General features: G+C 36.4%; 1 protein-coding gene across 1 annotated transcript; it reads left to right on the top strand.

Annotated features, from left to right (window-relative positions):
* The first annotated feature begins 4567 nt into the window (after positions 1-4567).
* Positions 4568-7653, top strand: LOC114256925 (small ribosomal subunit protein uS15). Its single transcript, XM_028196612.2, has 5 exons — positions 4568-4760; positions 4866-4938; positions 5024-5162; positions 5252-5438; positions 7429-7653. The coding sequence occupies exons 1-5, from the start codon at positions 4738-4740 to the stop codon at positions 7460-7462; spliced, it is 456 nt and encodes a 151-aa protein (XP_028052413.1). The 5' UTR covers positions 4568-4737; the 3' UTR covers positions 7463-7653.
* Positions 7654-23872: the final 16219 nt, after the last annotated feature.

The following is a 23872-nucleotide window of genomic DNA, read 5'->3' as shown; positions in this document are numbered from 1 at the left end:
GAATCCCTCCGAGAGAAGATCTCCAGTGGGAAAGTTGAGAAGGGTTTGACGGTGTATCCCGACCTGAGTGTGAGATACCGAGACCGTTTGTTTGTACCGGAGTCTTGCCGTGAGGAAGTACTCCGAGAGTTTCACCATTCGCGCCTTGCGGTGCATCCGGGAGGTACTAAGATGTATCAGGATTTGGGTCGCCAGTTTTGGTGGCAGGGTATGAAGAGAGATGTGGCTGTTTTCGTATCGAAGTGCCTTACTTGCCAGCAAGTGAAGGCCGAGCATCAGAGGCCAGCGGGTTTGTTGCAACCGTTGCCTATTGCCAAGTGGAAGTGGGAGCATGTCACTATGGACTTCGTTGTAGGTCTTCCGAGGACTCAACGGGGTAGTGATGCTATTTGGGTGGTTGTAGACCGGGTGACTAAGTCGGCGCACTTTATTCCTATGCGCGTGAGAGATTCGGTGGATCATCTTGCCGATTTGTATATTCGGGACGTAGTGAGATTGCACGGGGTCCCAGTGACGATCGTCTCAGATAGAGATCCTCGTTTTACTGCTAGGTTGTGGCAGAGTTTGCAGAGTGCCTTGGACACTAAGTTGACCTTTAGTACGGCTTATCATCCTCAGACTGACGGGCAGTCCGAGCGTACTATTCAGATCCTTGAGGATATGCTTCGGGGTTGTGTCCTTGACTTTAGCGGGACGTGGGAGAGGCACTTGCCCTTGGTAGAGTTTGCCTATAACAACAGTTTTCAGTCTAGCATCGGTATGGCACCGTTTGAGGCCTTGTATGGCCGACCGTGTAGGTCTCCAATTTGTTGGGCCGAGGTGGGTGATGAACCTTTGTTGGGTCCGGAGTTGGTTAGGGAGACGACGGAGAAAGTTGAGCTTATCCGTAGGAGGCTTGTTACAGCCCAGAGTCGACAAAAGAGTTATGCCGACCGTAGGAGGAGACCTTTGGCGTTTGAGGTAGGTGATCATGTCTTTCTGAAAATATCACCTAGGCGAGGTCTGATGAGGTTTGGGAAAAGTGGGAAGTTATCCCCTCGGTTTATTGGTCCTTTTGAGATCCTTGAGAGGATAGGTGAGGTTGCTTATCGGTTAGCCTTACCGCCGCAGTTGTCCGGAGTGTCTGACGTGTTTCATGTGAGTATGCTTCGGAAGTATGAACCAGATCCATCACATGTGTTGGATTGGACCGATTTAGAGGTAGATGAGGATGACTCGTATGAGGAGAGACCGGTTCGGGTCTTGGATAGGCGGGATCAGGTCCTGGGTGGCAAGACCATTCTTTTGGTGAAAGTCTTGTGGAAACATCACGGAGTGGAGGAGGCCACTTGGGAACGTGAGTTGGAAGTCCGTGAAAAATATCCGGACTTGTTTGTTGATATGTAATTTTGTGTTTAAATTGTGAACTATTATGAACTTAAGAGCTTTCATATATGTCTTAAGTTGTGAAACATTGAAAATGTTTTGGTTATTTGGAAGTATGTTTTGGAACTTGCCTCATATGGAAGTTGAATGTGACACTATATGTGTTGAGTGTATTGTTGAAATTGGAAAGATAATGCATAATGTTGATGCATGTTGAAAGTACATATGTTGTTTACATATTGTGATATATCTCTTGTGAAAGGGTGGAATGACCGGTAATGGGTCGAATTGTTGAATGTTTAAATGTAACATTGTGTAAAAAGGGAGAAAAACTTGTTTTGAAAACTTGTGCTTAATTTCGGGGACGAAATTCTTTAAGGGGGGGAGGTTATAGCGACCCCGGGTTTACCCTTGTTGTACAGTGATCCGGACATGTGTCCGTGGATGTTGGTATTTGTTTATTATCTAGTTTGCATCCTCTCTACTTTGTATATTAAGTTATAAGATGTGTTGGGCAGGTTTGTTTCAGGTTGGTTGTGTTTGGGAGCCTAGTGTTGCTGCCCAGATTTTTGGCCCTTCGCTCGAGCGAGGAGTTTGTCGCTCGAGCGAGAGTTGAGTTTGTGTCTGGTGGGTCGAGCCAAAGTGGCTTCGCTCGAGCGAGTGATGGCGTCTGGTTCTGGACCTGAGAGTTGTGTTTCTTGGCTCGAACGAGCTTTTCTTGGCTCGAGCGGTCTGGTTTGTTCTTCGCTCGAGTGAGAGGTCTGTCGCTCGAGCGTGCTTCTGGTTACAGACCTGAGGGTTTGAGTTGTCGGCTCGAGCGAGCATTTCTTAGCTCGAGCGCACTTTTGAGTTTTTGGCTCGAGCGAGAGTTCCTTGGCTCGAGCGAGAGTTTCTGTGTCTGGTCGCTCGAGCGACCAAGTCTTCGCTCGAGCGAGCGTGTTTTATATCAGCGGACAGTAGCGATTTTGAACTTCACTTTTTCACTTTCTTTTTGATCCAAACCCTAGATCCGAGACCCTCTCTCTCTAAACTTACACTCTCTCTAAGAATTGATCTCCCTAGAGTGTGAATCTAGCCTAGGGCCTTTGTTAAAAAGATAGAGGGCGTTGAGAGCTTTGTTTTAATCTGAAAAAGTTTGGATTTGGAGCACGTTGATCTTCGAGTCTTCATCTCCTTTTTGGCTCAAACTTCGAGGTAGGGATATCCTACTCCTCTCTATGGATTTTGTCTTTAAATTTTAGTATTTTGAGATGTTGGGGTTGGTTTGGTAATTTGGTAAAAGTTTGGGGCTTTTGTGTAATTTTTCAAAAGTTGGGGTTTTATTCATAATAAACCTAGATGCATGATTGGAGTAGAGAAATGGAATAAATGTTGAATCATTGATGAAAATGGGACCTAAGGGTTGAAATGGTAATTATGGATAACAACCTAATTACATTGTTTAATTAATTGGGATAATTAATTGTGAGAAATGAGGAAATGAAATGTTGATTGAATATCCATTGTGCATTTATTTTCTGTTTAGAGATAACTGCTTTGGGCTATCGGTGGAGGATAGTCGTGATTGTTGTAGACAATGCATGATGATTAGGCAAACTGAAACTAATCAATGAAGCGTGTCATGGAACTTGACGGTTGATAGAATACATTAACTATATGTATTGAGTGATTGTATATAGAACCAATGTGTTTGTATACGTTATGTGTAGAGGAGGAGATGGGGGATGTACTCCGCGGTTTAGGGGAAGATAGGGGATGTACCTCTAAACCGGATAGTGTTGAGAGAAGATAGGGGATGAACTCCGTAGATACAGCTCATATGCTTGTCTAAAGAAGTGAAGATAGAGCTTATATGCTTATCTTTGTGAAGTGTGGATATAGCTTATATGCTTATCTGTGGATATTGTGGTTATACATATCTGTTGTAGAATGTGGACATAGCTTATATGTTTATCTGAGAATGTGGATATTGTTGTTATACATATCTGTTGAGAATGTGGTTAGTGCTTATATGCCTATCCGTTGAAAAAGAGAAAATGAAAAGTAACTTGGACTCATAAGTCGTATGACATAAATATGTGATTTATGTAAATGTATCAGTGTTGGCCATCTATCAATTGCTAATATTTTAGTCATTGTTCATGGTTGGTTTAGTATATTTCTACTGGGCTGTGGCTCACCCTATATGGGAATATCATTTTCAGGTACAGGTAGCATGCCACCTCCAATGACATAGCTTGGGAGGCTAGAGGCGGGCACACTTATGTTGATTTACTTTTGATGTATTACATGTAAACTCAAGCCAAGGGCTTAACGTGCATGAGTTAGTACTCTTTTATTGTAACCAAGTGTTAACTTGGAAAGCTGTAAGCCCGTAGGGCATTTTACTTTTGTTGTTAACATGTAATACTTATGTAATAGAACTCTGATAAATGGAAGAATGTGAAACTTTTGCATGTCTTATTTGATGGGTTTAATGTTATTATTTTGAGGGCGTTACATGAGAGGTTGTGGATAAAAAAAGAAGAATGCAAATTAAAAAAAAAAAAAAAACTTGTAGGTATTTTCTTTTCCTTTCTTTGCCCTTCTTGTGTATTTTACAAAATTTTCTATAATACACGATGAAACACAACTTGAGGCCTCTAAAATGGATTTGATTCTCTAATTACATGTACTTGGCTCGATTTATGTGGTTTTTCAAATGGCCCAATAACACTTAATAAAATGAACACAATTCAAATAAATAGTTTAATTCTTTATCACACTTTTTTTTTTTTTTAAATGGATGAAAGTCGGTGTTTAAAACATAGTGATATTGTCTAATCAATATTGAGTGTATTTTGTTCAAATTTCCATAATTATAATAGCTTTTGTGTTGGGAACTTCTAAATTAACTATTTAATCATTAAAAACTTTGTCGATTAACAGACCTCCTTTGCCAAATAAATTAAAATTTCATTTTATTTTTCCATACATTAAAATGTTAAAAAAAGGTAATTTAAAAAAAAAATAACACAAACTAAAATAAATAAATAAATAATCTTATTTTAACAACAAAAAAAATTATCAAAAAGTTTTTTTAAAAAAAATAATATGATTTATCGATTACATCAAAATCAAAAGAACTTAATAATAATTACACATTTCAATCTTCAGTTTGTTAATTTTATAAGTGGAAATTTATGTGGTTGTATTAAGAACTGGGGAGGGTGTATTTAGCACAGTTCCCATTTATCTTTCGACGTATATAAACCCAGACAATATCATTATTTAGGAGTTGAGATACTAGGGTTTGTGTTGTGACTTTCGTTTCAGCGGAACTGTGCACAAAGCAAATCACCTCGCCGCGCCTCCTCCTCCTCCTCCGCCACCATGGGTCGCATGCACAGTCGCGGGTCTCTCTCTCTCTCTACTCTCTCTCCTCCCTATCTATTTTCTCTCTCTACTCTCTCTCTCCATCGATATCTCATTCTGATCCTTTCTTTTCACTCTGCTTTCAGTAAGGGTATCTCCGCTTCGGCTCTGCCTTACAAGCGAACCCCTCCCAATTGGCTCAAGATCTCCTCCCCGGATGTCAGTCCCAAACCCTAACCTCTCTCTCTCTTTATATATATATATATATATATGTATGTATTATAGATTTCTTGTGATTTTGTAGGTAGAAGAGAACATCTGCAAGTTCGCAAAGAAAGGCATGACTCCATCACAGATCGGCGTCATTCTTCGTGACTCTCACGGTATTGCTCAGGTCAAGAGCGTCACTGGAAGCAAGATCTTGCGTATTCTCAAGGCTCACGGTATAACATTTTCAATCTCTGTTTGTTTCCCTAGAATTATTATTATATTTTTTTAATGTGTTTTGTGCTTGTGATTGTGCTTTGGTTAGGGCTTGCTCCTGAAATTCCTGAGGATCTGTACCACTTGATTAAGAAGGCTGTTGCGATTAGGAAGCATCTGGAGAGGAACAGGAAGGATAAGGATTCTAAGTTTAGGTTGATTCTCGTCGAGAGTAGGATTCATAGGCTGGCTCGCTACTACAAGAAAACTAAGAAGCTCCCTCCCGTCTGGAAATAGTAAGCTTTATCTCCACATTTGTTGGCTTTAATTATTGTGTTCTTTTTTTTAAGCCGTGAGTTATGTTACAATTTTTTGAAACGAATTGCTTGTCATTTTGCGGGCATTTTGCATATGGGGCATTTGATGGCATGGAATCAGCATTTAGAATTGAAATTAGATAAAAATTACCTTTCAAATTGGGACAAGAAGAATATTACTTTAGTTTGAGGGGAGCATCTATTTACACACACCACTCTCTCTCTATACACATCCTTCACACTCAACTTTCCAACACACTCTCTCATTAAGTGTGTGGGAAGAGGAGATATGGTGTGTGCATATAGAAGCTCCCATGAGCCTTGATTCCATCCATTCGATCGCTTCAATACAATAATTTTGGAGATACTTTTGGTCAAAATGCTAGAGAAAAGTGCTTTTCATCGTAATTACTTGTTCTGTTGAGAGAATTATGTTGTTGCACCCATGGTACTTTAGATGTCAAGTGGGATAAGCTGTGGTAGGTTGAAGGACATGTGAACTCCAGTTTGTAATGTTCTTTCTATTTCTGCATTTTTCTAAATGCTTGTTGAATTTTGATTGATATATGTTTATAATTTTCTTTTCAGATTCAGTTTTATGGTAACTTAAAAGCAAATTTGTTGTCTGTTCTGCAAATTGTTTGTAAGGATTTGTCATTGTATTTATATCTCATAGTAAGTTTTGTCATGAGAGCACTAACGGTCTGTATGATTAGCATGATTAATAGTAACAGGATTAACAATCCATAGTGTAAGATTAGTTATGCAGCTGGATTTGTGAAATACATTATTTCCTATTGTCCACGTTTGTTTTACAATAGATGTGAAAATATGTAATGTTAATTATATGTATGTTTTGCATTAGTTTTAGGATTAAAAAAATTGTCAATTTTGTTGGATAGAATGGCTATTGGAATATAATCCGAATGATAAAAATTGCAATCAAACAACGGAATATGAGTTCTGTAGATTAATAATCACAATCCTATGTTATAACCCGCCAATTCAAACAAGCTCTAAGGGCACGTTTGTTTGGCCGCATGTAGGAAGGGATTGGATTGTGTATGAGGTGGGGTCCACCAATGGCACGTTTGGTTTGGGCATACATTGGATCCTGGAGGATTAAGACTCCAGGTGAATTACTAATCCCCCTGTGTGGGTGGATTAGGTTGGTTAGATTTTGGATGGGATTAGAAAAATAGTGAGTGAATTGAGTTTATTTTATATAAAAATGTTTTTTTTTTTAATTTTATTTATTTTTAATCAAATGCACCTGTTTATTTTAGTTTTTTTTAATCTATAAATAATTTATTTATTTATTTTATATAAAAATAATTTAACAATCCTATTACTAACCATCTTCAATACTATCATCAAAACAAGCACACTTTTACTTAATCCCCTCACTAACAATCTCCACATTAATAATCTCTTTACTATCCTTCCTCTCACTAACAATTTCATCAAACCTAATCCGCCAAACAAACATGGAGGTCATAGTTTTTGTGCATATAGAATCCACCTTTCTTTCTTTTCTTTTTTTTTGTTTTGGCATTTGTTCTTCCAAGAAAGGCTGAATGTACCTCATGTAAATTTATAATTACTGTCCATTCATACTTTTTTTTTTTAATTCTCCTGCTTAGTATTTGTTTTGGGCACATTGTGTACTTGAAATTGGAGCATTTTGTTTTACGACCTTGCTGAAGTGGTGCTTACTAGAGGCAGCTCTTCTCCTCAAGTTTATGTTATATCATTTTCTTGTGAGTTGAATATGCCTTTGTTTGCACTTGAGCGAAGCAGTGCATTGTGATTTATGGAATGATGTCCTCCTCCCCTATTTCCATAATATGATATAACTTGGAATGCCCCTTGGTCCTATTCTTCATATCGTATGGTGCTATGTAACTATTTACTGTTTTGTTGATGACGACTGCTCATTGATTATACACTAACATGAATCCTCATTCAGCGAGTCAACCACTGCCAGCACTCTTGTGGCTTAGGCAAAAAGCGTGTTCGACCTCAGCAAAGTTTTCGGATAATCATGAGGCATGGGTTCAGCAAGCAAGATAGTCTTCATGTTAGTTTGGATATTTTGTTTAAATGAGAATTGTAACTCATAATGGTGGGAAGATTTCATTATTTTGATTTGAAATGGATGACCAAATAGCAGCTTTTCTTTTTATGCTTGAAATTGAATGGTTATTTCCATTTGCTGTTGGAGGAAGTTTGTTTATGTTGAACATTTTGCAGCATTCGTTGCATTTGCCTGGTAAGCCTATTTAATTACTGCATGAATTGCACACTAAATTTTTCTGAATACTGAAATGGATTTTCATCAATGGCCATCAGTAGTTCACATACAATTTAATTGGCATATGAGGTCTTTGCTCCGTCTATTTATAAACGTTCGCAGCACTTGTGCTATAGCGACAATGGTGTGATGGTTTAGTGATTTATTGAAGTCTGTTTGAAGTGGAGGGTTTGATGTTTGAGGGCAGAACTTGATTAGGTGTGTATTCAAGTTCGTACCTGTTTGAGTATGATGCTTTGTGCCTGTCATGGGCATTATTTGGTTTAGTTCAGTTTAGTAAAAAAATGGACTATGTAACTGTTTATGGTTTCATAAAATTTCAAATCAAATTACATTGTGAAATTTTTGAAATCAGTATTAGTGAAACACACTTTGGTTCTGAATCACCGCATTTAGAAATGTCATAGTCGACAATACCAGGTTACTTTGGGTGTGTTTGAGTCTTTTGAGTTAACTTTTAATTTTAAAAAAGTTATTTTGGACTGTTTAGTTAAAATTATTTTAAATAATTTTTTATTTTATTAACTTATTTTAATTCAAGAAATTTAATTTTGAGAAGTTGATCACATTTTGTTTTTAATTATCAGTTTCTGTTGAATATATATTAATTTGTGGTTTTACTTTTAGATTTTTTTATTTTTTATGTTTTTTAAAAACAAAAGAAGACTTAAATGGATTATAGATTATTATTATTATTATTATTATTATTATTATTATTATTATTATGAGAAATGTAGATAAATAGTGAATAACAAAAAATAAAAATTAATTGAAAAAGTTACTTTATAATTTATTTCACAAATACTATTTAGTAATTTAAATTTATAATTTAGCAGTTATACTAAATAGATTAATATTTTTTTATTAAAGTCATAATTTATAATTTATTAGGTTATAATTTATAATTTAACAATTATACTAAATAGATTAATATTTTTTGATTAAAGTTAATTATAATCTGTTAGATTATAATTTGTAATCTATTTTTATAGTGACACCAAACGGCCGTTTTACAATAGTCATCAATGAAATGATATGGGTGAGTCCATTAGTCACATTAAATGTCTATAATAAATAATAAACTCTATGGATATATATAAATACAGTAACGTAGCATCTAACAAATTTTGAATTGTCCAAATCATCTGAATTTGTGTATGTTAGTGGTCCGGCAGGTTATTCGAGAATAAGGGTGATAGTTGTTAGGAGTGATCAAGGATAGTGGTATTCCATTCGCTTTTTATCCAAATTTAGGTAGATTGAAAAAAAAAATCAATCCGCATTTGTCCATTAGTTTGGCGAATGTGGATTGAACAGGCCATACAAGTTAGTGGATGGATGCAATGGGTTTGACTCTTTAGACTTTACAAACTTTGTTTTTGAATTATAATTCATAACTTTTATAATTTTCAATAGCTAATAATCTGGAAAATATATATATATATTTATTACTTGTCTATAATAGGTTATGGCATCCCGCATGTATATTTTTAAGGTATTGTATTCATTTTTTACAAAAATATATATTTTATTATTTATACTTTATGTTGTTATTTGTTAACAGTTTTTTTTTTTCTATTTTTTTGAACTTCATCTACGGGCGGATTAAGTTCATGCGGGTGCGGGATGGTTGATCCGCCATCCGAGCCATATCCGTGAATTTTGAAATATTTCATTCATATCTATCTGTCAAAAGACACGCATCCGCCTAAAATCAATTAGGTTCGATCGGTTTCGGTCGAGTTGAGTGGGTTGGACGGATCCATAATCACCCCTAACAATTGCAGTTGACAAGGGTTGCATCGGTCATTCAGGTTAAGGGTGGGCAGTGAATATACCGATCCGTCCAAACCAACCGAACCGAATAGATTCGCGCGTATTTTGGACAGATGTGTGATGACGAGCGGACGATTACGAATTGATTTTTTTCAATTTATCTAGTTTTTAATGGATGGTGAATTTGAGATTCCTTTGGCCGCAATCGAATCGACAAACTGCTAACACCCCTAAAGAGATGACCAAATAAATGACCAAACGTCTAACTAGACTGTCACCTAAGATTAGTGGGACCCACCACTAAACAAGTCTCATTTTCTTCTCATGCGGTAGACAGATAAGAAGCAGAAAAGAAAACCAAAAAAGAAAAAGACAAAAAAAATAAATAAAAATAAAAATAAAAGGCGCCAAAACTCCTCAACTTCTTTCAGTCCATGATAGCAGAATAGTCATCACCGAATAAAAGAAAAAATCACGCCCAAGAAAGTGGAGTGCATGGAAAGAGGTTGATTGATCAAATAAGTTTTTAATTTGTGAGATCTAATTTTTTTTTGTATGGTCTAACTTGTTAAAATTATAAATTTTAATTTATTTTTAAATTTTTGGAAATTTTTTTTTTTCTCTGATTTTTATAAGAAATTATATTTTTTTAGGTTTATTATTTTTTGATTGAACAATGACTCTCTTTTTTTTATTATTGAGAAATTCATACTTTAACATTGTATTTGGTTCATAGTTTATTTAAATTCATAAACTAAACAAGCCTAAATGTTTGTTAAAAGTCTTGAAAAAAAAGAAAAAGTTGAAACAGTGAACTGAATTATTATGTTGTGCTCTCTTTTCCAATCTTAATGAAGGTTGTGTTGCTCTGTCTCAAATTTTTTATTTTTTATTTTTTAAAATTTTAATACTCTTCTACTTTACATAAATAAAATCTTTATTTTAACTTTAATATTTGTCAAAAGTCTTGGAAGATTATTTTTTTGGTTTGAGAGATTTGTTATGAATAATAATGCACTATTTTTGTTCAATTTTGGTGGCTTAAATGTTTGCCAAATTTTAGAATGATGTTTATAATTCTTTGTTATATTTTAAAAGGATGAAAGACAGAGTAACAAGTGATTATAACAACATAGAATGTAATGGAGAAAGTAAGTGCAAAAGTGATTGAAGATAATATTGATAATCAAACAGATGAAATAAGAAATGCAGAAGAACATTTAGAGGATCCGAAGCCCGAGATGGTATTTGACTCCATAGATGAGGTTATGAAATTTTACACAAGATATGCAAAGGAAAAAGGTTTTGCCGTGTGCAAAAGAACTTCTAGTAGAGGAAATGATGGGGAGATGAGATATGCGACAATTACTTGTAATCGCGGTGGAAAGCAAAAGATCCGATCAAGCAACCTTGTTAAGTGCAACCACAATTGAAAACAAAATGCAAGACAAGGGTCACGACAAATCTATGCACTAGTGGAAAGTGGACATTGAGCTTCATTAAGCTTGACCATAACCATGGACTAAGTCCGGGGAAAACTCAATTCTTCAAATGCAATCGGATACTTCAACCACATGTCAAACGAAGGCTTGAATTGAATGATATAGCTGGCATCAAAATGAATCAAAATTTTAATTGACTTGTAGTTGAAGGAGGTGGACATGAGAAGCTAACATTTTTTGAGAAGAACGCGAGAAACTATCGTAATGGAATAAGGCATTTACAGCTTAAGGGAGGAGATGCTGCTGCAATGCAAAATTACTTTCTAAAAATGCAATCTGACAATTCTAACTTCTTTTCCATGATTGATTTGAACGAAGAAGGCCAATTGAGGAATGTACTTTGGGTAGACACAAGGAGTAAGGCGGCTTGGCGTGAGTTTGGTGATGTAGTAACATTTGATACGACATATTTGGTTAATAAATATGACATGCCATTTGCTCTTTTTGTTGGAGTGAGCCACCATGGACAATTGATATTGCTAGGATGTGAGTTTATCTCAAGTGAAGACACACAGTCATTTACATGGCTATTTCAATCTTGGCTCACATGCATGTTTGAAAGCCCTCTGAGTGCAATAATCACAGATCAAGACAAAGCTATGCAAAAGGCTATTGCGAAGGTTTTTCCTAATGCACGACACAGGTGGTGCTTGTGGCACATCATGAAAAAAGTGCCCGAAAATTTGAGAAAGTACAAAGAATATGAACCAATCAAATTTGAAATGCAAAATGTTGTTTATGATTCATTGACCAAAGAAGAATTTGAAAAAAGATGGGATAGGTTCATTAAGATGTTTGAACTTCAAAGTAATGAGTGGTTACTTAGGTTGTATGAAGAGAGACATCGTTAGGTGCCAGCTTTTGTCAAAGATATATTTTGGACAGGAATGTCACAACTCAGCGTAGTGAAAGCATGCATTTCTTTTTTGATGGCTATATCAATTCGAAAACCACTCTGAAACAGTTTGTTGAACAGTATGAGAATGCATTGGCAAAAAATGTTGAAAATGAAAATCATGAGGAATTCAATTCTTTTAGTTCATGCATCCCATGTATAAGTCATTATGAGATAGAGAAGTAATTTCAAAGTGCTTATACGAGAGCAAAATTCAAAGAGTCCCAGTGAGAGATATTAGGAATGATTTATTGTGATTTGACAACATATAAAGAATGTGGTGGCATTTGAGAATATATAATTGATGAATATGTCAAAGTTGGAGAAAGCCATCAATGTGCAACTTTCATTGTTGCTTTTCAGGATGATACGAAAGAAGTTAATTGCAATTGTCGATTATTTGAATTTAGGGGAATATTGTGCAAGCATGAAATCATAGTCTTCATGCATAAAAAGATTGACCAAGTACTGGATAAGTACATCTTGAGGAGATGGGATAAAAATGTTAAAAGGAGCCACATGAAAGTTCAGATTAGTTATGCCAATTGTTCTAGCAAACCTAAAGCACATCAATTTAATAAAATTTGCAATGCCTTTTATGAGGTTGCCAATTTAGGGGTTGAAACTGACGATAAGTGTGACAAGATGATTGAACGAATACAAGAATTGAAATGGGAGTTCACAGAAGTTGGAGATGTTTATGGTAGCAATAAGCCAAGATCTACAAGTATTCATAATGGTTTTCCCTCATGTGGTAATGGTATAATAATTCCAAAAGAGAGTAGAGCCATTCTTGATCCATTGGCTCTTCGTCAAAAGGGGCGACCTCAATTGAAAAGAAAGTAATCCATCGTTGAAAAAGCTATTAAGAAAAAGAAGGAAAGAAATAAGAAGCAAAAGACCACCACTTGTAATGAGGGAAATGTAGTGAAGGTAATCAATATCATACATTTTTTTACTTCTTTTATTGATTATTTTTTTGTTACTAACTTTTTTATTTTTAATGCTTAAATAAGACTTTGAAGATACTAAAAATGCTCATGTTACAACCTCTACTATGGGTTTTGGTGTGACTAGAACACAAAAGGGTTTTACCTTAAATGTAAGACATTTATTTATTTTAAATACAATGATGTCAATAGGATTAAAGTATAATAGATGCAATATTTTTAACAATGTAGGAGACTGAAATGCAACAATCACAATATATTGATAGAGAGAGTTTTGCCTTTAATAAGGGATCATTAATGTGGCCGAACATGTTTGCCCATCCAAATTTTACTGGGATACATCTATATTATGGTCATCCAAATATGCTATTAGGTGGAAGATATCCATTTCAATCAAATACAAGAGGACAAGGCCTTGGCACGAACTCGATTTTCTTCAATGGTAGTGAATCCTAGGTACATAACATGCTCTCCATTTTATTTTATTTATTTTTATATAGATTGTTAGGTACAATTTCTTAAAATATGCAACCTATAATTTCTATTATTTTTATTGTAGAGTGATCTTCATCCATCTTGGAGAGCATGTTATGATTTAGCTTCTACTTCCATGCCTTCACCAGAAGAAAAGAAAGTTGAAGAGGGACCAAAGATTTGAAGTCAAAATTGAATGATGAAGAAGGACCAAAGATTTGAAACATGTTATGATTTTGTATGGATGCTTCTTTTTGTTGCTACAATTTTTTTGAATGGACATGCTATATATGATGAATGTACATGGTGGGAATACTTTTCCAGCTTTTTTTTTTTAATTTGACTCTTGGAACAATCACATTTAGAATCTTAAATGAAGTAGCCCGAATTCATAATCTGAAATAGATTTTTGATCATTTGATCATCATTAATTTGGTGAGTGTTACTGCAAAATTTCTTTAAGTTTTAGGATTGTTTAACCATAAATGTTGAATCTTTTTCAATGTTAAAATATAAATTTTTGCAATTTTTCTGCAATGCTAAACTTTTCAATCAACCACTATCAACCACAAATAATAAACCAAGTAGCAACATAGACAAATTAACCACAAAAACAACATCAGAATTACACAACTTCATTACAAAAAGAAACATAATCATTTGATCTTGTTTTACATTCGTAAGTTCATAGACACTGCTACTGATTACATACATTTGTGTTCATTTTAAAGATTAAAAAAATAATAAATAAACAAAAAAAATTGTGTACACTTTCATATAATGCCAAGCAATATTCAAAAAAATACTTGGTTTATATCCTAGTGTGAAGTCTCTGAACCATCATTCTTACTTCATTTATCATCTTTAACATCTACTAGACCAACACCTCTACTAGAAACACCCAAATTAAAATGTCAAAAAATTGCATCTTGTATCAGCACATGTCAAGTACAATCTATCAAGACTTTCTACAAAATTCGATATTTGAACTAGTGCTCGTCACCTGCATTTTTCATTGTCTCTTCCGAAATTTTAACGCATCAACATTGTTTGATCTTATGGTCTAGGATGGAATTTTTTCCTGTTATCAAAAAAAAAAAAAAAAAAGTTGATATGCCATTTAATAAACAACGTTACAAAGTTACTATTTCTCAAAGGACTTTCAGCAAACACCTTGAAGGTGCCACTTTAAAGGTGCCACTAAGACAAAGCTACTATTTTCCAGTTGATTTTCAACAAACAACTAGAATGTCTCAAAATAGGAAGAAAAAAAAAAAAGGCACAAATCAAACAAGATCCACAAATATTCAACTACAAATGAGAGGTTGAACTGTAAAAATAAAAAAACCTAAGATAAATTCTTACAAAATGATGGAAATGCGAATGTATATAGTTGAAATTAATAGTTGAGATATTGATTTTTGTTGCTCCGTAAAAAAAAAAAAAAAAAAAAATTGAGAAGCTCCTGGTATATTAAGGTAGAGCATCACAAATATAAAAATTAAAAAAATTAAAAAAAAAAAAATTAAGGCAGAGCAGCACAACTTTCATTAAGATTGGAAAAGAGAACACAACACAATAATCCAATTCACTGTTTCAAGTTTTTCTTTTCTTTCAAGACTTTTAACAAACATTTAGACTTGTTTGGTTTATGGATTTAAGTAAAAATTTAAAAAATAAAATAAAATAATAGTGAAATATAAATACATTCCATTTATGCTTTACTCACCTTTTTATTTTCTTTTCTAAATCTTTATCCAAATTTATGAACCAACCAGACCATTAGGGATTTGAAAATGAAAAATAAAAAGGTGGGACACATTTTCTTTTTTCAAATCTGACTCAAATCTATGAACCAAACACAATGTTAGAGTATGAATTTCTCAATAAATAAATTCATTATTTAATCAAAAAATAATAAACCTAAAAAAATATAATTCCTTGAAAAAATTAGAGAAGAAAAAGATTTCCAAAAATTTAAAAATAAATTATAATTTATAATTTTAACAAGTTAGACCATACAAAAACTAGATCTCACAAATTAAAAACTTACTTGATCGATCACCTTCTTTCCACGCACTCCACTTTCTTCGGCGGTGATTTTTTCTTTTCTTCGGTGATGACTATTCTCCTTTTATAAAGGTGAGTTGTTTAGTGGTGGGTCCCACTAACCTTAGGTGGCAGTCCAGCTAGATGTTTGGTCATTTATTTGGTCATCTCTTTGGGTTCTGTAGCATTACTGTATTCTATTTGTGTTTTCAATTGAAAAATAGTTTAAATATTATGTTGAATATATTATGTTAAAAAAAGAGTTTTCAACTTGAATATATTTTTTGAATTGAAAAAAATAAATTTATTAGTTATCTATATTTTTTGGTTTTTGAATCTAACTCTAAAAATAATAAATAAAAAAGATGATAAGTAAGTTGGTTTTTATTTTCAAAAACAAATATAGATGTAACGATACAAAGGCATACAATCTCTACTACTGCTCTGTTAATAGTTTTGGTGGTTTGAATTATTTTTATATTTTAAGAATCACAGATTGTAATACTTTATGTGGATGAGACATACTGTGATTGTAATATGTGGATGAGGCATGCAGTGATTGTAATATTTTAAAGTTTCAAACTTTCTTTCTTTGGATGAGGCATGCAGTGACTGTAATACCCTTTTTTTCTTTTGAGGAAGTGCACAAGTTCAATTATGTTGAAAATTTATAAAATTTTAAACCGCCAAATCGATTTGTATCCATCTGCCAATTCACTCAATCCAAATCTGTTGGATTGGTGGACGGATGCGGATTGATTTTCTCCAATTCGCCAATCTGGCGGACGGATGACAGATTGGAGGTTTCGTAGCGGCAACTGACCCGCGCCCACCCTTAGTTCAGGTGGTTGTTTGAGACGTCATCCGGATAGTCGACCAGTATGCAAAAATTTAGATGATTCGAGCAAACTCAAATTCGGTGGATAAATCATTTTTCATATAAATAATTAAAACCCAAATGGGATCCATAATTATGAAATTATGGATCAAATAGTGAAGTATACAATTCCCGTATTTAAGAATTAGAATGGAATCATGCATTGAAAAAATGAAATGGTGTGGGTGTTGATTTTTGACCTCACAACCAAACAGATCTCCTAGCCAAGATCTAAGGAACTTAGTTGGAGAGTACACGAAAGAATAGATTAAGCCAGCATATGCGCACAAGAAGACAAGAAATACTATGGTGGCTCGTGCACCTGGAGGCACTCCGATGATCAAGTCAGTCACTTATCTCACAAAGATATTAGCACAAGTAAAACAATTCTCAATTAAAGTATACCTTAGACCCACGGGGTGCCTTCCTTTTATAGTCAACAATGCCCTCGTCCTCTGGAAGTCTCACTTTATATGACTCAAATACAACATTTCTCTCGAACTCTTAGTTAGATAAGAATGGTCCTATTAAAAGCCTCATCTCTATCTGAGCTAAGCGCCTCAACTTATCTAAGACTCTTGTCCTCTATCCGAATACCTCGGATTTTGATATTACCGCATCATACCTCGGCAATATCACACCAACCTCGGCAACATGGCCCATCCACGTGGCACCTCAGCTTACAACCTCGACCACGTGGACAACCCGAAAAATACGTCCCCATAATTGTCCCTAGGTTCTATTTCCTTGACAACCTGAGGTGATGAAACCTATATCGTCTGATCTTCCAACATGTTGGCCAAATAATATGATAGAGATACTCCTCCGATTGAGATCATGACTCGTCGGCTTCAAGAAACAAGGACTCAAATGTCCGCTCATCAAGAACAAAGAACCAACATCTCATCTGAAATAGCACTATTAGCCGAGATTATGACTTCAAGGATTCCAAGAATCGAAGACACGTGTGAGCTGCCACACCATAACTATACCAACCACTTCCCCATGTATCATCACCAGATTGGAGTGTATCACGTCCCTATCATATCGCATCAATTCTTCCCCACGTCGCCTGATGTCAACACGAGCACATCGCTCGAGGGTTCAAAATGATGACTTTTTACTGCATTTTCAATTTTTTCAACAAAACTCTTCATTCTCTCTTTCGTTCCTTTACTTCTACACTTGCAATTTTGTCTCTTCTTTCAGTCTTTCTCCCTCTACAATCTTCCCCTGAACCGCCATTACCAAACCTTCAAGCATTCTGTGTCTATTTCGTTTAACTACCTCTGGTGAACAATCACCTATTTTACTCGATTAAAAGCATCATCTGACACCAACGAATCAGATTCTGACATCTTTTTTCCTATCTCTAACTTATAAGTTCTTTATCCCCACTTTTCTAATCCCATTTTCCTTATGCTCTTCATGTTCTTGCATCTCTGTATTCATATTTGACACATAGCTTCAATTTCAATCACTTTTAACTAGGCTCTGCACATTTTTCTCATTGTTCTTGGATATGCTTTTTAGCCTTTGCATCTTAATTCATGAAATTACTTTGATCTTTGCTTAAATCTTGATGCACCTCATACAAATTTCATACTTGATGTTACACACTCCTTATAATCTGTCAATATTCATGAACTTGTCTCTATATAATGCACTTCAGTCTGTCATTCATATATTCTAAATAAATTCCATGCTTTGCTTTAAACTTCAAATCCTATAACTACGTTATTCGCCTGTCTTCCAGATTCGCACATCGGCCACTGTTCTTGCATTCTTTATATAAGGATTGGGATTTTCCTAACAAACTTAGGAAAACTAAAACACTTACACTCTAAGCTCTCCCTAGGATTACTAGAATCTTCAACCCAAAACACTCTAAGGCCTAAATCGGAAAGCCTAGGTACAGAACACCCAAAATATCAAAACCAACTTAGGCTATCAACCCCCAAACATTTAGCCGAAATGATGGGCATGTTCAAGTAGAGAGTAGACTCCCCTGGCAAAGTAGAATATTTTGGCCAGGAATTGCACATCCCAGCAGACATGCAAATTAGGTTAGCCGGTAAGGACGATTCCATAATGCCTGGCGAAAATTACATAACCTTTCCTGTGGTATCAATCATTAAGAATGGAATTAGACTCCCCCTTGACATCTTTTTTCGGAGAGAAGATGCACTATTAACGCCTTAACCACATGCAAATAGCAATTAACACCTTTAGGATCATTAACGGCATAGCCGAGTTATGTCGCCGACATAACGCAAGGTTTACCCTGCCCAATGTCCAGTACTACTACACCATGTGTAGCCTCAAATCTTCCAGCGACATTTTCTATTATGTCAAACCTCGATCAACCGCCTACAAGCTGATAGCCGACCTTCTAGACTTCAATAAAGGGTTTGGGAAAGACTATCTCGTCGTCTCAAGAAACTGGAAGTTTGCACCAGATAATGAACTACGCCTCTTTCTCTTGCGCAAAGGGATCTTTAAAAAGGACGAGGATAAGCACTTAGTTTCTTTAGATCACACACTTTCAACACAACTCTCACATACTTAGTCGAATTCTCATATTTGTTTTCTTGTTTTTGCAAAACTTCCCCAACTAAGTAAGTCCTTCCACAAGTTCAACGTCAAGCGAAATGACCTTGTCTGACTTCTAGAATTATACATCAAAGACTGCAAGGCCCCATTCTGCTCAACTACGTACCGACATATGGATCTCCTTTGCCCGATGTTCCATCTAGGAGTAAAAATCCTCCATCTACAACAACTCTACTAGCTACATCATCCCCACATACAGACCAAGCCTTCACTTCTAGACTAGTAGATCAGCCGTCAACCTCAGCTCCATCCCAACACATACTGCTAGCTCAACGTCAACGTCAACGTCAACGTCGTCGCCGACGTACCAATGTTCCGATAGGTTGGACCTACAGCAAAAAGCACCAAGGTATTGACATACCAATGTATGACCTTGCCAATTTGTCGCTTGCTTTACGTGCCTTCAAACTCGATAACAAAGTTACAGTCGTTGCCACCTCAGAAGAGATGGGTCGCAAGCCAACTTTCGCCAACGATCTCCTAGCCAGTCTCTCTGACATGGTGATGACCATGCAGTCGACTCCCTCCCTTCCATTTGTTCAAAAACCCAAGAGGATGTAAAAGACCAAGGCTAAAGCCAAAGCCATAACGACTCATTCATCAGAGGAGAAAGATCTTGAGGACAATATGCCCATCTCGAAGATGACTGTTGAGAAGAGACCGGTGTCTGAATCCACCAAGGCTCCCACTAGCAAGAAGCCGAGGTCAGTTAGTCTTGGGGGTGAAAGGGACATTCTCCCCGAGGATACCTGGCTTCTCAAGATCCATGTTGGTGACAGACTTCTGAAAGTCGGTGAAAACGTCATCAAGGACCCTGAGGTCAAAGTTGCACTAACCACTGGCTTCCTTCTGCCTATTGACATGGATGTCATCAGTGAATATAATGAATATGAGTATTTCGCTCTAATGATGAGGCATTCAGTTATGGTAATTCTCCTAACTTTCTTCATTATATTTAATTTCTACACTTAGCAAAATTTCACTAACTCTTTTCTTCTTTGCAGGCCATTCAACATGCCCACTTGCACGCAGTCAAGGCTGAGTTGATGAAGACGGACTTGACCAAGAAGATGCAGGAGGCAACAAACTTTCTCTCTCAACTCAACAAGGTCGAGGCTAGCATAAAAAACCTGTTGGACAAGATCAACTCTGCCAGGGTTAGTGAACGCAAGGTAGAAGTTGTCGCCAAAGCCGCCAAGGAAAGAGCTGCTGAGGCCGAGAGGAAACTGACTGAAGCCCTTGCCACAAAAAAAAAGCCAAGATCAAGGCCGCCGATGAGAAGGACTACAAAGAGTGACAGACCGATATGCAAGAACAATACAAGAAGCAAGTTAACTTGACCTTCAATAAGGGTTACTATCTCAGCTGGGTTGCGATTCTTAAGAAGTTGTTGGTCCCTGAGAACTCACCCCTTCAGGATCTCAACTATCTTGATGTGTCATTCCCTCCCCCCTCCTGTCCAATCCAATGAGGAAAAGGGAGAAGAGAAAGAAGAGAAAGACGAAGGCACAAACGCTGCTGCTGTTAGGGCCAAGTCCTAACTCTAAATGATCAGGAGTTAGACCTGACTGAAGATGACGAGGACAAGGACAAGGACGAGGTTTCCAAGAGTACCTCTCCAAAAAAGGCTGACACTTTTGAAGCCTATAAGAGCCTCGAGGACTGTCTAAAGGAGATTAACTAAGAAATTGCTACTGACGTCTTGGCTGATAAGCATGCCACACTACCAGCTACTGAGGTGGAACAAACTGAGAACACTGCTCCAGCATCTAGCACTTAGGATTTTTTTCTTCTTTTTGCTTTTCAATTGTACTTTTTTCTTTTTTCTATCTTTACTTTACTTTTGAATAATTTTTTTGTGAGACCGATGTGCCATCTGATGTATTGAAACAAGTTCTCCTTTCATGAATGCAAGTTTATTTTTAACTAAGTGTTGGATGTCTGCCTCTTTATGCTGTCTTCATGTGCCTTGTATACTTTCACCATCTTTAGTTCTTTGCTTCTCATAAATTCTTCTAAGTACAACACCTTTGACATCACCTCGGCATGTATAACAAACTTTTGAAAATTTCACCAAGTGTTATTCAAACTTTTGAAAATTTCACTTGGTCTTTTCAAATCACAGACCAAAGTGCAACTCATCTCGGCTTTATCCAAAAAGCAACTCATTTCGGCTTTATGTCCCCTAATGTGAACATAAGTTATAACTTAGGTTCATATTAAGGATACATCATTGAACTCTTGCCTAAGTTCAACTTAGACATCCATGGCCAGAGTCATCATGTTTAGCTTGTCTAAACAAAACACTTAAGGCTTGATCTTAGTGCACCAAGAGTACTACCTACTTTGACTTTTCGTACAAACTAGCTAGTCATGGCTAGTTTCGTCTTGTTTCTTTTTTAAACATCCCTTTAACTTAGTTCAGCTAAGTTAAACATCTTGTTCCTCTTTTGAACATCGCATCGGCCTTACATTTTCTATCCTATCTAACAGAAGGAACATGCTAATTTCAATAACTATTTGCAAAATCAAACTAGTATTTTATTAATCAACACTTCAGCTAAACGTCTTCTAGATTCCAAGACCTTCACAACTCCTTGCCATTATAGTCTTCTAACCGATATGCCCTATTATCGGCGACAGAGATAATTCTGTATGGTCCTTCCTAGTTTGGACCAAACTTACCTTCCCTATGATCTTTCTTGTTGTCAACGACTTTTCTTAAGACAAGGTCTCTAATTTGGAATCCTTTGGGATTCACTTTCTTGTTGTACGCTTTAGTTAATCTCTGCTAGTATGCCCCTAGCCAAATTGTTGTTCACTCCATTCTTTCTTCAATTAAGTCTAGATCTTGAACTAAAAATGCATTGTTTGACCCATTCTCAAATGCTTGAGTTCTGACTCCAAGAATGCTGATCTCTAGTGGTATAATAGCCTTGATGCCATAAGCCACAGCGAAGGGTGATTCTCCAGTTGATCTTCTCAACGTGGTATAATATGCCCATAAAACAATAGGCAGCTTCTCAACCCACTTACCCTTGGTAGCTTCCAATTTTTTCTTTATACCATCTAGGATGTTTTTTTTTTTAGGCCTCAACATGGCCGTTACTTTGTGGGAAGCTAGGAGTCGAATAGTAGTTCTTGATCTTGTGTTTCGTGTAGAAATTCTTGATCAACTTGCTATCAAATTGGGTGTCATTGTCTGCCACAATGGCTCTTGGGAACTCAAATTTGGTGATAATGTTCCAGATGACACATCTTACGTCCACATCTCAAATTTTGGCCAAAGGTTCAGCCTCCACCTATTTGTGAAATAATCCGTAGCTACTAACAAGTACTTTCTCTGTCTAGTTGCCTGAGACAATTACCCAATCAGATCCATACCCCACTGGGTAAATGGCCAAGGATTAGATATCAGGTTCAAGTCTCCAACTGGCTAATGTATCAAAGGCACAAACCTTTAACACTTCTCGCATTTCCTAACATAGACTTCTACATCCTTTTGCATGTAGAACTACCAATATCCTTGTGATATAGCTCTGTGGGCAAGAGATATGCCCCTTGTATGGCTTTCACAAACTTCTTCGTAGATCTTATATAAGAAGTCCTCAACTTGTGACGGGTGCACACATCGCAATAATGGTCCGGTGAAAGACCTTTTGTAAAGGTGTCTTTTAGTTGACAAGGAGAACCTTGCCGACCTGAGTCTGATCTTGTGTGTCTCCTTCTTATCTTCTGGCAGCTTGCCATCTTTGATAAACTTGACCAAGGCATCCATCTAGCTTGGGTGTAGCTCTATGCACATTGCCTCAAACTCTGTTATGAGGGGCTCAACGCTTGGGCCCGACAGGTAGTCCACCATGATGGTTCTCAAGGAGTCCAACTTAATGGCCGAAGCTATGTTTGCCAATGCGTCAGTGTGATTGTTATCTTCTCAGCATACTTGCTGAAGCCGACAACTCATAAAATATGCTAACAACTTGATGACCTCTTTGACATAGGCCACCATCATCTCACCTTGGGCGATCTACTCACCCGTCGCATGGTTCACGATGAGTTAGGAATCACAATAGACTACCACCTCATCAGCTTCAACTATTGCTGCCAACTTCAATTTGACAATTAGTGCCCCGTACTCTGCTTTGTTATTTGAGGCCTTGAACCCTAGTCTGATGAACTATTCTAGCAGTTGTCCATCCGGTGAGACTATTACCATTCCTGTCCCTGCTCCCTGCTAGTTTGAACTATCGTCGACAAAGAGGCGGAAGGACTCGTCGATGTAAATATCATAGGGCTTCGGCTACTCTTGTTTCCTCTTTTGAATTTCTTTTTATCATGTTAGTTTAGGGTTCTATACTGCTAGCTGTGTTTCCTTCGATTCTTCTATGCATTTTAGGCCGAGGTTCACTGGTTTTTGCTTTGGGATTGCGCTCGTGTAAACTTAGCAACAAAGTTGGCCAGAACCTAACCTTTGATTGTTGTCCTTGGTCTATACTCTAGGGTTGGGCGCAGGTTGGTTGCAGTCACGGAACCTCTAATCCGTCATCCGTCTGCCAGATTGGCGGATTAAAGAAAATCAATCCGCATCCATCCGCTAATCCGATGGATGTGGATTGAGCGGATTGGCAGTTTAGCGGATGGATGCGAATTGGTTTGGCGGTTTAAAATTTTATAAATTTTCAACATAATTCAATTTGTGCATTTTCTCAACAAAAAGAAAAAAGAAAGTATTACAGTCAATAACTTAAAAAAATATTACAATCACTGCATGCCTCAACCAAAGCAAGAAAGTTTGAAACTTTAGAATATCACAATCACTGCATGCCTCATCCACATACTACAATCACAGCATGCCTCTTCTACATAAAGTATTACAATCTGTGGTTCTTAAATGTAAAAACAATTCAAACCACCAAAACCATGAACAGAGCAGTAGTAGAGATTGTATGTCTCTGTATTGTTA

This window comes from Camellia sinensis, chromosome 1 (assembly GCF_055761805.1).
Source record: "Camellia sinensis isolate YWXY chromosome 1, ASM5576180v1, whole genome shotgun sequence".
Classification (NCBI taxonomy): domain Eukaryota; kingdom Viridiplantae; phylum Streptophyta; class Magnoliopsida; order Ericales; family Theaceae; genus Camellia; species Camellia sinensis.
The sequence above is the reverse complement of the archived record's forward strand: the minus strand, read 5'-3'. Positions and strand labels throughout refer to the sequence as shown.